The sequence below is a fragment of the Ursus americanus genome, chromosome 12, assembly GCF_024610735.1.
Source record: "Ursus americanus isolate L20-20 chromosome 12, mUrsAme1.1.p, whole genome shotgun sequence".
Lineage (NCBI taxonomy): Eukaryota > Metazoa > Chordata > Mammalia > Carnivora > Ursidae > Ursus > Ursus americanus.
Window position 1 is genome coordinate 8505408 of NC_142138.1, and position 16975 is coordinate 8522382.

At 36.2% G+C, this 16975-nt stretch overlaps 1 protein-coding gene across 3 annotated transcripts in view; it reads right to left on the minus strand.

The window, feature by feature from the left end:
* FAF1 (Fas associated factor 1) overlaps window positions 1–16975 on the minus strand; it is a 483547-nt gene that overhangs the window by 264922 nt on the left and 201650 nt on the right. For all 3 annotated transcript variants that reach the window (XM_087865864.1, XM_087865865.1, XM_045799577.2), the window contains one exon: window positions 14184–14275. In XM_087865864.1, coding sequence (XP_087721990.1) covers window positions 14184–14275 — 92 coding nt within the window. The remainder of the gene's footprint in view (window positions 1–14183; window positions 14276–16975) is intronic.

The following is a 16975-nucleotide window of genomic DNA, read 5'->3' on the forward strand; positions in this document are numbered from 1 at the left end:
CGATGTGAGACATGAATCCATCAAAATCCTAGAGGAGAACGTAGGCAGCAACCTCTACGACATCGGCCAAAGCAACCTTTTTCATGACACATCTCCAAAGGCAAGAGAAACAAAAGATAAAATGAACTTGTGGGACTTCGTCAAGATAAAAAGCTTCTGCACGGCCAAGGAAACAGTCAAAAAAACTAAGAGGCAGCCCACGGAATGGGAGAATATATTTGCAAATGATGCTACAGATAAAAGACTGGTATCCAAGATCTACAAAGAACTTCTCAAACTCAATACGCGAGAAACAAATAAATCATAAAATGGGCAGAAGATATGAACAGACAGTTTTCCAATGACGACATACAAATGGCTAATAGACACATGAAAAAAATGTTCAAAATCACTAGCCATCAGGGAAATTCAAATCAAAACCACACTAAGATACCACCTTATGCCAGTTAGAATGGCAAAAATTGACAAGGCAAGAAACAACAATTGCTGGAGAGGATGAGGAGAAAGGGGATCCCTCCTATATTGTTGGTGGGAATGCAAGTTGGTCAGCCACTCTGGAAAACAGTGTGGAGGTCCCTTAAAAAGTTAAAAATTGAGCTACCCTATGACCCAGCCATTGCACTACTGGGTATTTACCCCAAAGATACAGACGTAGTGAAGAGAAGGGCCATATGCACCCCAATGTTCATAGCAGCACTGTCCACGATAGCTAAATCATGGAAGGAACCGAGATGCCTTTCAACAGATGACTGGATTAAGAAGTTGTGGTCCATATATACAATGGAATATTACTCAGCTATCAGAAAGAACGAGTTCTCAACATTTGCTGCAACATGGACGGGACTGGAGGAGATAATGCTAAGTGAAATAAGTCAAGCAGAGAAAGACAATTATCATATGATTTCTCTCATCTATGGAACACAAGAACTAGGAAGATCGGTAGGGGAAGAAAGGGATAAAGAAAGGGGGGGTAATCAGAAGGGGGAATGAAGCACGAGAGACTATGGACTATGAGAAACAAACTGAGGGCTTCAGAGGGGAGGGGGGTGGGGGAATGGGATAGACTGGTGATGGGTAGTAAGGAGGGCACGTATTGTATGGTGCACTGGGTGTTACACGCAACTAATGAATCATCGAACTTTACATCAGAAACCAGGGATGTACTGTATGGTGACTAACATAATAAAAAAACATTTAAAAAAAAAAGAAGTAAGGTTAAATGAGGTCATAAGAGTGGGGCTCTACTCCGATAGCATTGGTATCTTTATAAGAGGAAGAGAGACCAGAACTCACTTGCTCAATAGCACCCACCTGCTATCTTTTTTTTTTTCTTTCCTCTCTCTCTCTCTCTCAACCTCTGCCATATGAAGACACAGCAAGAAGGCAGCTGTCTGCAAGCTAGGAAGAAAGCTCTCTCCAAAAACCAAAACCTGATGGAAACTTGATCTTGAAACTTCCAGTCTCAAGAACTGTGAGAAATAAATGTCTGTTGTTTAAGCCACCCAGTCCATGGTATTTTGTTACGTAGCTTGAGCTAAGCCACTCCTGTACCCTTTTTGGCCAATAGTTCTTTTTTGGTTTTACTTTTTCAAATTTCCCTATTTGCTGTCTCTTTCTCTTCATACTTCTAATTCTCCAGTCTCCTGACCCTATTCATCCTTCAACTTCTCCTTCCCTTCACAGTAGACTTTTCTGAAATAACAGTAACTCCAATTCCTCACTTCTCCCTTATCCCCTAAAATCTATTATAATCTGGTTCTTATTCTACCTACCAAAAATAATCTTAACAAAGTCATCAATATGCCAAACTCATTGACCTTTTAAATAATTATCATCCTAACTGTAATACACTGCAGTGTTTTGCACCATTGTACATTTGAAACAAAAAAATATAAGCAATAGTACAGATTTCTCAGGATTTTCTCACTTCTAGACTTATGACTTTGAATTACATATGGATACAAAACAGTGAAAAGCTCCACTGGCAACTAGGACATATGGGCTGATAAACAGTGTGTCATCAATACATATTTGGAAAATGAAGGACTAAGAGTAGATATCAGGGAGAAGTTACAATAGGAGAGACTGCTGAGAACAGAAGTCTCAAGAACACCAATCCTTAGAGCAGATGAAAAGAGGAGCTTACAGAATGATTCAACCTGAGTGGCAGACAGAACATTAAGAGTGAGTGTATTCTAAGCAAAATTTCTGTAAAGAGGCAAATTAAGAAAAAGCCTAATACTTTTAATGAATAGGTTATAAGCTACTTGAAGACAGAGCTTATTTTATCCAGTATGTAATAATTAAATCTGATGGACTAAATCATATAATATGAAACATGTATAATTAACAGTTTTTTTCCTCTTTGCTAATTTTACTATGACTTATAGTATAGTTTGAAGTTTTGCCATTAGGGTATTGCTTCACTTTTCTATTAATTAGTGAAATCTGATTTATTAAGAAGCATTTTTACATGATTCTCAACTGTTATAAAGATTATGATTAAAGAGATTGCTCTTATATTCTCAGAAAGCTTGATATTCTGTTTTCTGAAAAACATAATTTACTTTAAAATAATTCTAAATGCAATTATAGACACGCATGTCATAATTTTCTGTTCTTAGTGTTTTCTTTTTCAGAAATTGTATATACAAAAAAAAGACTCAATTACCAGGCACCCCCTAGTGGCAGTAAAATCAAGAAAAAAATTCTTATAGGATATGGTTTAAAATGTAGTGTTCTCTAGATCTACAGTTGTCACCAATCCTTGAGAATAAAATGGTTTGTCAGTAAACAATTTAAAAGCATGTTATTTTATATGTACATTTTACTAAATGATTAAGGATACGCTGAAAAAGTGAATCACAAAATGAAGTTTCACAAATATTCCTGAGAATTACAATGGGTACAATAATGTATATAAGTGACCTCCAAAGAGTATATAACAAATTACAAGATTGAAAAAAAAAACACTTCTAAACAACTGCCTCCAAAAGAAAAGGTATCTTTAGAGTAAAGTCTTGTAAATTTCTGTCAAGGATCTGAAAGCTATACTAGATTGAGAGTCACATGGAGACTTCAGAGTCAGAAGTATTTACTGTTGACCTTGAATGATCCAAAACTCTTCTACATAACTCAGTTTCCTCATTTATAAAAGAGATGCAGCAAAATCAACCTGCATCCTTGCAGGGTTATTGTAAGATTCAAGTAAGAGCTGAATGAAAAGGATTACTAATGGTATTTATAAGCATAAACAAATCATTTTAATTATTGTGCTTTGTAATTGATGTTTTTGCATATAATATACCACTCCTGAATAATGAATTTTTAGAACCATTTTGACAACTAAAACAATGCTCCCCATTTTATAATAAATGAAAAATTTAGAGTACCAACTAAACTGGGAGAGTAATCCAGGCTTTTTCTCATTATACTTATACCTTGGCATCTTTTGTCTGGAGAGATAGATTATAATCATAATACTTTCCTGACTTGGTTATAATAAATTTTGTTTAGGAGTGACACTATAATACCAATATTGTCTAGTCCATTTAGAGACGATGGCTACTTTTTTTTTAAAGATTTTATTTATTTGTGAGAGACAGTGCACAAGAGAGAGCTAGAGAGAGCATAAACAGGGAGGAGAGGGAGAAGCAGACTCCCTGCCAAGCAGGGAGCCTTGACACGGCTTGATCCCAGAATCCTGGGATCATGACCTGAGCCAAAGGCAGATGCTTAACCAACTGAGCCACCCAGGAGCTCCATTAAGAGAAGACGGATCCTTTATAAAGAAAAAAACCTAATGTTTGCCATTGCACTGGAATTGCAATGGTAGAATCCAGCAGCAGAATGTCATCATAGTTGGTTATTATCCAACTCCCCTCCATTTTCCAATATACATTGACTCATCTCAGAGAAACATAAATAATAAAACCAATTAAACATCAAACCAACCACTTAAATAAAATACACTGCTTTTTCAAAATTCCTAAATCTGAGATGAAGAAAGGGATGGGTTATTATATACATAAATTCTCCTATTTACGACAACCAATTCCAGAGCTCATCTATTCATTTACCAATTCTCAAATAACATTAAGAATCACAATTACCCTTTATTTTCTTCTTTTTAGAATGTAAATTAGGTAACAAATTCAAATTTTATCTACCATATTAGATAACACAGCATGTTATATAACTCTATAGGAAAATGTTTTTAGGCTCTATAGTTAGGATGTCAAAAACTTATTTTTATTTGTTGAAACAAAAAATAAAAATCACATTAAAAATAATCATAACCATTAATTTAAGGTTCTGCATGGATTTTTTTAATTGTCTCTCATGAAATCAAAATTCAAATATACATCACCAACAAAAGGGAAAATAATCCTTAGTTTTATAGAAAGATATATTAGATTAACATACTAAAAGAAAAACAACTTGGACTTTAGTTAGATTTTAATAAAATGTGCATTAACATGATTTTTCATAAGAGGAGCTTCTATGTGTCCCTCCTCCCACTCCCCAGATAGTCTGTGCTTTTATGTCTTCTGTTTGGCTTTGAATTTTTTTTTTTTTTTTTGTCTTACTGTTCCAACAAAGGAAACAGCATCATTATAATTTGGTAAAAATCCATTAAGCCAGGCTGGAAGATAGTGGCAGAGTAGAAGGACCCTAGGCTTGCCTTGTCCCTGGAATACAACTGATAATTATCAAATCATCCTAAATACCTCAGAACTTCATCTGAAGACTGGGAGAACAAACTCAACAACTAAAGGCAGAGAAGAGGCCACATCAAAGAAGGTAGGATGTCTGGAGACACAGTTTGGGAGAAAAACAGACTGTGGCCATCACAGTGGGGAGGGAACATGGGTCCGGAGAAGGGTGACTAGCACACAGAAGAGCACAAGGGGAAAATGAATCCCCACAGCAGACGGCTGGGAAAGCAAGAAGGGCCAAATTTCAAGAGTTCTTGCAACAAGCAGGGCCTAAAGCCTAGAGTTTTAAAGGTCAGCAGACTTGGCTGGAACAGAACCCAGAGGGCATTAAGCTGCTCTTGGAGAGAAGGCAGGCAAACAACCCAAGGACACAGAGTAGAAACAGTGATCTGAAGAACACCTGGGGCACACAGTGGGTAGGCTATTTGCTCATTTCAGAGTGCATCCTAGAGAAGCAGCATTCACGGAGAGACCACTTCAGGAACAAAGGAAATGGCCAGCACCATTTCACTACCTGCCCCTCAACATAACCACAGGGCCACCTGCAGGAACCAGCACAGCATGGACACTTGCTACCTAACTTGCTTATACCAAGCCACACCCCTCATGCTCCAGAAGAACTGCCCATCCCAATCATGCTTGTATCAGTCCAGTGCGGCAGCCTCCTGCTCCAGGAGACCAGCCCAAACCTGTGCCTTAGTTTTCAAACACGGGAGCCTTAGTTCCATGGTGGTGGTGACAGGTCTCATTTCACAAATATACCAGAGCACACCTAGTTAAAAAGTGCCACATTCAGGCTAAGGACCAAACAGTGCCCACAACAGGCAAAGAGACCCTCTATAGATGACTGACCTGAGGATAAAGCAGCCAGGACAAAACAACAGAGCACAAACAGCACACAATGGAGACACTCCTAGAAGCACCAGGCATGGGGGAACAAGAGAGACAACAGTGCATGGCACTAGAGGGCTTCTTAATAAAACCATTACCCTCGAGAACAGGAGATATTGATGACTTTACTAACACAAAAGAAAAGGCACAGAGACTTAGACAAAATGAGAAGACAGAAATATTTATCCCAAATTAAAGAAAAGGACAAGACCACAGCCAGAGATCTAGGCAAAACAGATAAAAGTAACATGCCTGGTAGAGAATATAAGGTAGTGATCATAAGGATACACCCTGGACTTGAGAAAAGACTGGAGGACATAAGTGAGACCTTTAACACAGAGATAAGAAATAACATAGGAGAGATAAAGAGATCAATAAATGAAATGAGAAACACACTTTATGGAATGAACAGCAATGAACAGCTTCTGCAAGAAGCAGAGGAACAAATTAATGACCTAGAAGACAGAGTAATAAAAAGTAATCATGCTGAACAAAAGAGAGAAAAAAGAATTATGCAAAACAAGAAAAGACTTGGGGAACTCAATGACTAAATCAAATGTAGTAACATCTGTATACAGGCATCCCAGAAGAAGAGAGGAAAGGGGGCAGAGAAATTATTTGAAGAAATAATAGCTGAAAACAGAGGTGCTTGGGTGGCTCAGTTGGTTAAGCGTCTGCCTTCCACTCAGGTCATGATTCCAGGATCCTGGGATCAAGCCTCGTGTTGGGCTCCCTGCTCAGTGAGGGGCCTGCTTCTCCCTCTCCCTCTGCCCCTGCTCATGCTCTCTCTCTCGCCATCTTTCTCTCAAATAAATAAATAAACTTAAAAAAAAAATAGCTGAAAACATCCCTAATCTGGTGAAGGAAACAGATATCCATATCCAGGAGAGGCACAGAAAACCTCCATTAAAATCAACAAAAGCAGTTTCACACCAACACATAATTAAACTATGGCAAAATATAGTAATGAAGAAAAATTTTTAAAGTGGCAAGAAAAAGACGACAGTAACTTACATGGGAAAACCCATAAGGCAGCAGGGGATTTTTCAGCTGAAACTTTCTAAGCCAGAAGGGACTGGCATAATATATTCAAAGTGCTGAATGGAGAAAATCTGCAGCCAAAATACTCCATCCAGAAAGGCTATCATCAAAACAGGAGAGATAAAGAGTTTCACAGACAAACTAAAATGAAAGGAGTTCAAGACCACTAAGCCAGCTTGCAAGAAATATTAGAAGGGACTCTTTGAGTGGAAAGGAGAGACCAAAAGTGACAGTATAACAGCAGGAAATATAAAAGCAGAAAAAAAAATGAATATTTCTGTAAAAAGCTAGTCCAGGAATTCATAATATAAAAGAATGTAATATATGACACCATATAACTCAAATGTGGGAAGAAGTAAAAAAAAAAAAAATGGGTTCACACTTAAACAATGATCAACTTTAGACTGCTGTATGCAGAAAACATTGTATACAAACCTAATGATAACCACAAATCAAAAACTACTAATATATACATGCAAAGAATAAAGAGGAAAAATCAAAATATATCACTAAAGAAAACAAGAAAACCATGAAAGAGAAAAAGACAAGAAAGGATCAGAGAAAATCCAGAAGCACCCACAAAACAAGTAATAAAATGACAACAGTAAATGCCTAAATTCTCCAATCAAAAGATAAAGGATGATGGAATGGATAAAAAAAAAACAAGACCCATCTATACGATGCCTACAGGAGACGCATTTTAGACCTAAAGATTCCCATATACTGAAAGTGAGGGGACAGAGAAACATTTATCATGCAAATGGATGTCAAAAGAAAGCTACAGTAGCAATACTTATATCAAACAAAACTGCCTTTAAAACAAAGACTGTAACAAGAGATAAAGGAGGACTCTATAATAATAAAGGGGACAATCCAACAAGAAGATAAAACAAATAGAAATATTTATGCACCCAATATGGGAGCACCCAAATACATAAAACAGTTAATAACAAACATATAGGAACTAATTGATAAAAATACAATAATAGTAGGAGACTTTAACACCCCACTTACATCAATGGACAGATCATCTAAACAGATTATCAACAAGGAAACAATGGCTTTGAATGATACACTGGACCAGAGGGATTTAACAGATATATTCAGAACATTCCATCCTAAAACAGCAGAATACACATTCTTTTCAAGTGCACTTGGAACACTCTCCGGTGTAAGTCACATATTAGGCAAAACAAAACAGGCCACACCAAATTTAAAAAGAAGTCATACCATGAATCTTTTCTTTTTTTTTTTTTTTAAAGATTTTATTTATTTATTTGACAGAGATAGAGACAGCCAGCGAGAGAGGGAACACAAGCAGGGGGAGTGGGAGAGGAAGAAGCAGGCTCCTAGAGGAGGAGCCTGATGTGGGGCTCGATCCCATAATGCCAGGATCACGCCCTGAGCCGAAGGCAGACGCTTAACCGTTGTGCCACCCAGGCGCCCCACCATGAATCTTTTCTGACCACAACACTATGAAACTAGAAATCAACCACAAGAAAAAAATCTGGAAAGATCACAAATACATGGAGGTTAAATAACATGCTACTAAACAATGAATGGGTCAACAAAGAAGTAAGAAGAAATTTTAAAAAGTACATGGACACAAATGAAAATGAAAACACAATGGTTCAAAACCTCTGGGATGCAGCAAAAGTGATTCTAAAAGGGAAGTTTACAGCAACACAGCCTTACTCAGGAATCAAGAAAAATCTTAAATAAATAACCTAACCTTAGACCTAAAGGAGCTGGAAAAAGAACAAGAAACAAAACCTAAAGCCAGCAAAGTAAAGGAAATAATAACGATTAGAACAGAAATAAATGATATAGAAAAAATCAATAAAATTGATAGGCCTCTAGCCAGATTCATCAAGAAAAAAAGAAAGGACCCAAATAAATAAAATCACAAGTGAGAGAGGAGAAATAATAAAGACCACAGAAACACAAACAACTGTAAGAGAATATTATGAAAAACTATATGCTGACAAATTGGACAACCTAGAAAAAATGGATAAATCCCTAAAAACAAATAAGCTAACAAAACCTAAACAGAAAGAAATAGAAAATTTGAACAAACTGATTACCAGTAATGAAACTGAATCAGTAATCAAAGAACTGCCAACAAACAAGTCTAGGACCAGATGGCTTCACAGTCAAATTCTACCAAGCATCTGAAGAAGAGCTAATATCCTATTCTTCTCAAACTATTCCAAAAAATAGAAATGGAAGGAAAACTTTAAATTCATTACATGAGGCCACCAGCATTACCCTGATACCAAAACCAGATAAAAACCACACACACACAACACACACACACACACACACACACACACACACACACACACACACACACACACAAAGAGAACTAGTGGTCAATGTCTCTGATGAATATAGATACAAAAATCCTTAAAAGAATACTAGCAAACCAAATCCAACAACACATTAAAAATATCATTCACTGCAAGAGAAAACATTAAGAACCATACGATCACTTCAATGGATGCAGAAAAGCATTGCACAAAGTACATTTATCCATGATAAAAACCCTTAAAAAGTAGGGTTAGAGGGAACATACAAAAGGCCATATATGACAAACCCTCAGCTAACATCATCCTCAATGGGGAAAAACTGAGAGCCTTTCCTCCAAAATCGGGAAAAATACAAGGATGCCCACTCTCACCACTTCTATCCAACATAGTATTCAACGTTTTAGCCACAGCAATCAGACAACGAAAATAAATAAAAGGCATCCAGATCAGGAAGAAGTAAAACTCTCACTATTTGCAGATGACATGATACTATATATAGAAAACCCAAAAGACTCCTAGAACTAATAAAACAAAAATAAGAACTGATAAAAGTAAACTTTACTGAACTGATTCAGTAAAGTTGCAGGATACAAAATCAATCTACAGAAATCTGTTGCATTTCTGCACACCAATAATGAAGCAGCAGAAAAAGAAATTAAGAAAGCAATCCTACTTACAATTGCACCAAAAATAATAAGATACCGAGGAATAAACCTAATCAAACAGCTGAAAGACCTGTACTCTGAAAACTATAAAATTCTGATGAAAGAAATTGAAGATGACACAAAGAAATGGAAAGACATTTCATGCTCATGGATTGGAAGATTAAATATTGTTAAAATGTCTATACTACCCAAAGCAATCTACACGTTTAATGTAATCCCTATCAGAATACCACAAACATTTTTCACAGAATTAGGAAAAACAAGCCTAAAATTTGTATGGAACCACAAAAGGCCTGAAGAACCACAGCAACCTTGAAAAAGCAAAGCAAAGCTAGGGGCATCACAATTCTGGACTTCAAATTATTTTACAAAATACATACAAAAGAGTATGTTATGGGGGAAAAAAAGACACCTAGATCAATGGAACAGAACAGAAAACCCAGAAATAAACCCACACCTATATGGTCAATTAATCTTTGGCAAAGCAGGAGAATATCCAATGGGAAAGACAGTCTCTTCAACAAATATTGCTCGGAAAACTGGACAGCAACATGCAAAAGAAACTGAACCACTTTTCTACATTATATGGAAAAATAAATTCAAAATGGATGAAAGACCTAAATGTGAGACCTGAAACCATAAAAATCCTAGAAGATAACACAGGCATTAACTTCTCTGACATCAGCCATAGCAACTTTTTTCTAGGTATGTCTCCTAAGGCAAGGGAAACAAAAACAAAAATAAACTATTGGGACTGCATCGATATAAAAAGCTTCTGCACAGTGAAGGAAACAATCAACAAAACTAAAAGGCAACCTACAGAATGGAAGAAGATATTTGCAAATGACATTATCCAATAAAGGGTTAGTTTACTAAATATAAACAACTTGTACAACTCAATACCAAAACACCAAATAATCCAATTAAAATATGGGTAGAAACATGAACAGACATTTCTCCAAAGAAGAAATACAGATGGCCAACAGACACATGAAAAGACGCTCAACATCAGGGAAGTGAAAGTCAAAACCACCATGTGATATCACTTCGTACCTGTCAGAACGGCTAAAGTCAAAAAACACAAGAGACAAGTGTTGACAGGGATGTGAGAACAAGGAACCCTCTTGCACTGTTGGTGGGAATGCAAACTGATGCAGCCACTCTGAAAACACTATGGAGGTTCCTCAAAACGTTAAAAATAGAACTACCCTACGATCCAGCAATTGCACTACTGGGTATTTATACCCAAAGAATACAAAAACACGAATTCAAAGGGACACATGCACCCATATATTTATAGCAGCATTATTTACAACAGTCAAGATAAGGAAGCAGCCAAAGTGTCTACTGATGATGAATAAAGAAGATGTGGAATATATGTACAATGGAATATTATTCAGCTATAAAGTAAAATGAAATCACTATTTGCAACAACATGATGGAGCTAAAGAGTATAATGCTAAGCAAACTAAGTCAGAGAAAAACATATGCCATATGATTTCACTCCCACATGGAATTTAAGAAGCAGAACAAATGAGCAAAGGACAAAAAGAGAGAACATAAACCGAGAAACAGACTCTGAACTATAGAGAACAAAGTAATGGTTATCAGAGGGGAGGTGGGTAGGAGGATGTCTTAAATAGGTGATGGGGCTTAAGGAGTGCACTAGTTGTGATGAACTCCAGGTGATGCATGGAATTATTGAATCACTATATTGTATACCTGAAACTAATATAACACTGTAGGTTAACTAACTGGAATTAAAGTAGAAACTTTAAAAAAAATTCATAAAGCCAACTAAGGAAGACTAATTTAGTAGTCATTCTCCAATAAAACACTGTATTTTATAAGCACTGTAGGGCCCTGCTTGCCAGGAACTGAGCAATTTGACAATCAAAGGAAGGTCAGCCACATGGCAATGAAGAACATCTCCATTAGCCCAGGAAGACATTTTGATAAATCCATTTAATCATACAATAGATTATAACCAATAATGTCTCTATCTGCTCATAATTATGTGGATTACATATGGGGTGACAGTGATTACACTCTGCTAACTAAACTACAAAAATAATGTCCTGACTAGATACAGAACCATACATATAACTTCCTGTTTAACTTAATCTCATGTAGTGTTGATATCAACATTACTATAAACACAAGGACTACAAGTACTGTTGGCTGTAATGATGTGCAAATTCAACCTCCCGTTAATACGTGATCTTAACAGAAAATAAACAGTGACCGAAGAAATGTTTAAATTCTTAACCTCAAATGAACTATTAATAGACTACCAAATACAATTATATTAGATTTAACTTTTTTCAGGTCAGTGATTTCTACTTTGGTACAAGTCAAATTTAATTTTTTTGGTACTATCTACCTGTAATGGCATAATCTATAATAAGAAATATATATCTGGTCTTCTTCCCTGTCCCCCCAACAAGAGCTCCCTAAAACCCTTGGAATTTTCTAAATGATAAGAGCAATACAGGTGGAAGGAGCAAGGGGCCTTTTGTTATTTGTAACAAGCCCCTTTCAGCCACACAAGAGTTTGTTCATGAGTTAATGACAGAAAAAACCCTCGAAAAAAAACCCTCAGATGAGGACTTGTTGCAAGGGAAAGCAATCGATTGGAAGGCTGGAACTTTCAGCTACCTGCATTCTCCCTGCCTCCACATTTGTAGGGAGGTTGAGTTAATTATTAATTATTAATAGCCAATAATTTAGTCAATCGTGCCTATGTAATAAAGCCTCTATAAAAAACCCTAGCTGAAGGGTTTTTTTTAACCTTAATATGTTTTTATTTAACTACAGATTCTCTAATTTCATCAATTATCCCAATAACACCTTTTGCAGGTTTTTTTTCCAGAAAAGGATCCAGTCCAGCATTACACTGCATTGACTTGTCATGTTATGTTTCTTTAGTATTTTTGGTTTTTGTTTGTTTTTGTTTTGTTTTTTGGGTTTTTTTAATAATAATTTCTTTTATTATATTATGTTAGTCACCATACAGTGAAGGGTTTTTAACAGCTTCCAAGTTGGTGAAAAAGAATGCATCTATGTGCTATGAGGGTGGCACATCCCAAACTTTAAGCTCCTGTGCTCAAGACACTTCCAGATCTTGTCCTATATATCTGTTCATCTGGCTGTTCATTTACATTCTTTAAAATATGTTTTGTAATAAGTTGGTAATAGTAAGTAGAGCACTTTTCTGAGTTCTGTGAGCCATTCTAGCAAATTATCAAACCCAAGAAGAGGGCTGTGGGAACCTCCAATGTATACCCAGTTGTTCAGAAGCACAGGAGACAACCTAGACTTGAAATAGTGTCCAATATGGGAGCAGTCTTATGGAACTGAGCCCTGAACCTATGGGATTAAATGCTATCTTCAGGGGCGCCTGGGTGGCGCAGTCGTTAAGCGACTGCCTTCGGCTCAGGGCGTGATCCCGGCATTCTGGGATCGAGCCCCACGTCAGGCTCCTCCGCTGGGAGCCTGCTTCTTCCTCTCCTACTCTCCCTGCTTATGTTCGTTCTCTCGCTGGCTGTCTCTCTCTCTGTCAAATAAATAAATAAAATCTTAAAAAAAATAATAATAAATAATAAATAAATAAATAAATAAATAAATAAATAAATAAATAAAATGCTATCTTCAGGTAGATAGTGTCAGAATTTAAATTGTAGAACATCAAGTTGGTATTGAAGAATGGCCTGGTGTGTGGGGAAAGAACCCCACACATTTGGTAGCCAGAGTGCTCTGTGAGTACTATAGTGAGAAAAACGGAAATTTTTTCCTTCTACTATATAATAATAAAGATATTTGATACATGGTAGGAAAAGTTTGAGAATATCCCAAGTTTAGGCACACAGGTCTCTCTACTACACAAAATCACCAAGCAGTATTAAAAAGAAGTAAATATGTATAAAAACTGTGAAAATCTAAAAACAATTTAAACATAGCTCTGGAATGATATTGTACTCACAAAAATTATTACTCTATCACTAACATCATGTACTTTAGATCAGTTTTTTTACCTAGCAATAATGTCATATATAATTTAATACTAAAAGCATTTAATCATTCTATAAATGTCCCAAGTTTCACTGTGAATAATGAAAAAAGAACGAGATACTTTATTCCAAGAAGAGATAAAAAACTTAGTAAAAATGTTGTATCAGTGCTTTTCAAGCTGTATTCTGCAGTGCCTGATGAATTTTCCTCAAAAGTATGCTTTCTTTAGTCACGGGAGAAGCTAGAGTTCCATTTATTCAATCTCTTCCTTCCAAAACACTAGTCCCTCCCCTTCAAACAAAACAGTATCATTTTTTACTATTTTTTCCATAATGGAGTTTTGCTAAAGATTTTCTTTGGAAAAAAATTCCACCACTAAAATCAAACTACCCAAACCAAATAGAAATTTTATGTAGTTAATAGTTATTGGTAAGTTAAAGTTTCAAAAAGATTTTGATTTGATTTCATTTTGATATTTATACACAGCTTAAAGCAACTTAACAATCAAGCTTTTCATTTCAGATTCTCAGGAAAAGTAAACACCTTACCCAGCATGACTAGATGATGAAGGTGGTGGCAAGTCTGGTGTAAGGACATAAAGACTGTTGTTTTTTGGCAAATGTAGCGATTTTAAGACCGTCTGAAAAAGAAAAATTAAAAACAAATAAAAAAAATGACTGTTGATTGTACATTTTCATTTTTTCCCTAAAGTTCTTACAATTTTTTCAATATTGTAGGTTTTTAAAATTTTTGACAATTTCCTAAACAGAATAATGCAGAACTATTGAAACCAAGTAACTTGTTTCTCCTATATATATCATAAATAAGCATAAATATGAACATTAAAAATAAAATACAAATTCTTTAGCTCATGATGAGATACAATGGGTAAGAACACAGCTGAGAGTCATTAATTTCTTCATTGAAGAAGTATATCTTCAAAACTAATATGCACTTCGTTCCAGGATCATTACAGCGAAAATTAGCAATGTAGGTTTTCAGAGATCATAAGACCTAGAAAAGATCATAGTGAGCACCTCAACCCAATGACTTTATAGATGAGGAGCTGCAGCCTGAGAAGTAAGGCAAGTTGGATGAGGTCTCCAGTCAGTGTTACTTAGGTCACTTAACTATTACTCCAGAGAATTTTTTTGTTAAAATGATCCATCTAGGGTGAATAAACTACTCTTGAGATACATCTGAACTACATCTTGAAAACCATACAAAAGTTCACTAAATTTTTTGGCCGTAAAATTACTACAAACCTTTCAAATTCCTAACTTGACAGTAAATACTAACATAGTTCAAACCTTTTTTTTTTTTTTTTAAGTAGGCTCCACACTGGGCATGGAGCCCAATGTGGGGCTTAAACTCACAACCTTGAGATCAAGACCTAAGCTGAGATCAAGAATCGAACAGTTAATTGACTCTGCTTCCCAGGCACCCCTCAAACTTTTTTTGACAGCAAAACTCATTAAGGAACACATTTTACATCTTTACAGCATAACCCAGGACATATATATTTATTCAACAGATATTTATTGAGCAACCTACTCTGTGCCAGGACTATTCCAAACACTGAGGATAGAGTGGTGAACAGAACAGTCTAAATTGCCCCATCTCTTATAGAGCTCTACATTTTAGTAGGAATAAATAAAGTAAGTAACCTATATAGCTGAATATTAAAAAGTGGTAATTTTTTGGACTAAAGATAGATCAGGAAAGGAGGGGTGAAGAATATGGGGGTGGGAAGTTATGTAATTTTAAACTGGGTGATCAGGGTGAACTCACTTGAAAAATGTGACATTTGAGCAAAGACTGGGGGTAATGAAACAAATCATGAGAAAATACAGAAAAAGAATATTTAAAGCAAAGAAAAACAGCACAAAATGCTTAATGAACAACAAGAAGTCCAATGTAACTGAAGTCAAATGAGCACTGGTAGCAATAGGTCAGAGAGGGAACAGTCATGGCAGGGACAGGAAATGTATTGAGCTATGGGCTTTGACTTTTAGTCTGAATGAAATGGGAAACTACTGGAGTGACATGATCAGATTCACACTTAAAAAGAATCACTTCATCAGCTATGTTGAAAACAGATGGGAAGGGGTTGGCAGAGGAGGGCAGAAGCACAGAGAAGGCTAATGGAATATACTAAAGGTGATAATGGCTTATGTCAGTGTGATGGTAGTAGAAGTGATGCAAAATAGCTAGATTCTGGATATATTCTGAAGACAGTGCCAAAAGAATTTCTTGACACACTGAATATGGGTTACGACAGAAAGGAGTCAGTTTTGATCCTTAAGATTTTAGACTGAACAACTGGAAGGATGAAGTTACTATCAATTGAAATGGGTAAGACTGAAGATGAAGACTTCCATTTTGGGCAGGTAAGTTTGAAATGTGTATTACGCATTTAAGTGGGAAAGATAAGCAGCTGGATATATCAATCTGGAATTCAGGGAACAGGTCTGGGGTGGAGATATAAATTAAAGATCTAAAATTGACTGTGTATATAGATGCACTTAAAAATCATTACACTGCATAAGATCACCAGTGAATTTAGTTATGTGGTCACTTCACTGGTGCTTTGACAAGAGCACTAGCAATTATCTGCCTAGACTGGGCTCAGAAGGCATGAGGAGAAACAGAGACAAGAAATATAAACAAGTCTTTGGGGGGAGTTTTGTTACCAAGAGGAATGGAGCAGACTGCTGGAAGGGGAAGTGGGACCAAGAGAAAAATGGAAGAAAAAATATCATGTTTGTGGTTACACTCTATTAGAGGAAATGACCTACTAGAGGAAGAAAACATTGATGATACAGGAAACACACAGAAGAATTAAGAGTGAAGTCCTTGAATAGGCCAGAAGAGACAAAGAATGTAATTCAAAGCAAACATGGAGGTGTGGTCTTTGAAAGGAGACTGGACAGGCCATCTAGAGTAACAAAAGAAGAGTATGTGTGTAAGACGCAGGTAAGTAAACAGAGTTCAAGCTGGGAACTTACAGAAATTTTCTTGCATTGCCTTTATTTTGTGAGTGAAACAAAACAGGAAGTCAAGTTATCAGCTGAGAGTGAGAATAAGGGAGAAGTACTTTAAAGGTCTGAGGAGAGGATAAGTAGAAAATAATCATTTAGGAGTGTGGATAAACCAGGTAAATATACTATGATTGCCTAGCAACATCAAGGGACTCTCTAAAGATCATGATCATGAATTTAAAGATACACCAACACCATGATTTTGTTTGTAGCCACATTTAGCTGTGAGGCACAGAATACATGGAGCTGGATTTACTGAAAATAAGGATTTTTGTCAAGCAGGATCCATAAAGAAAGAG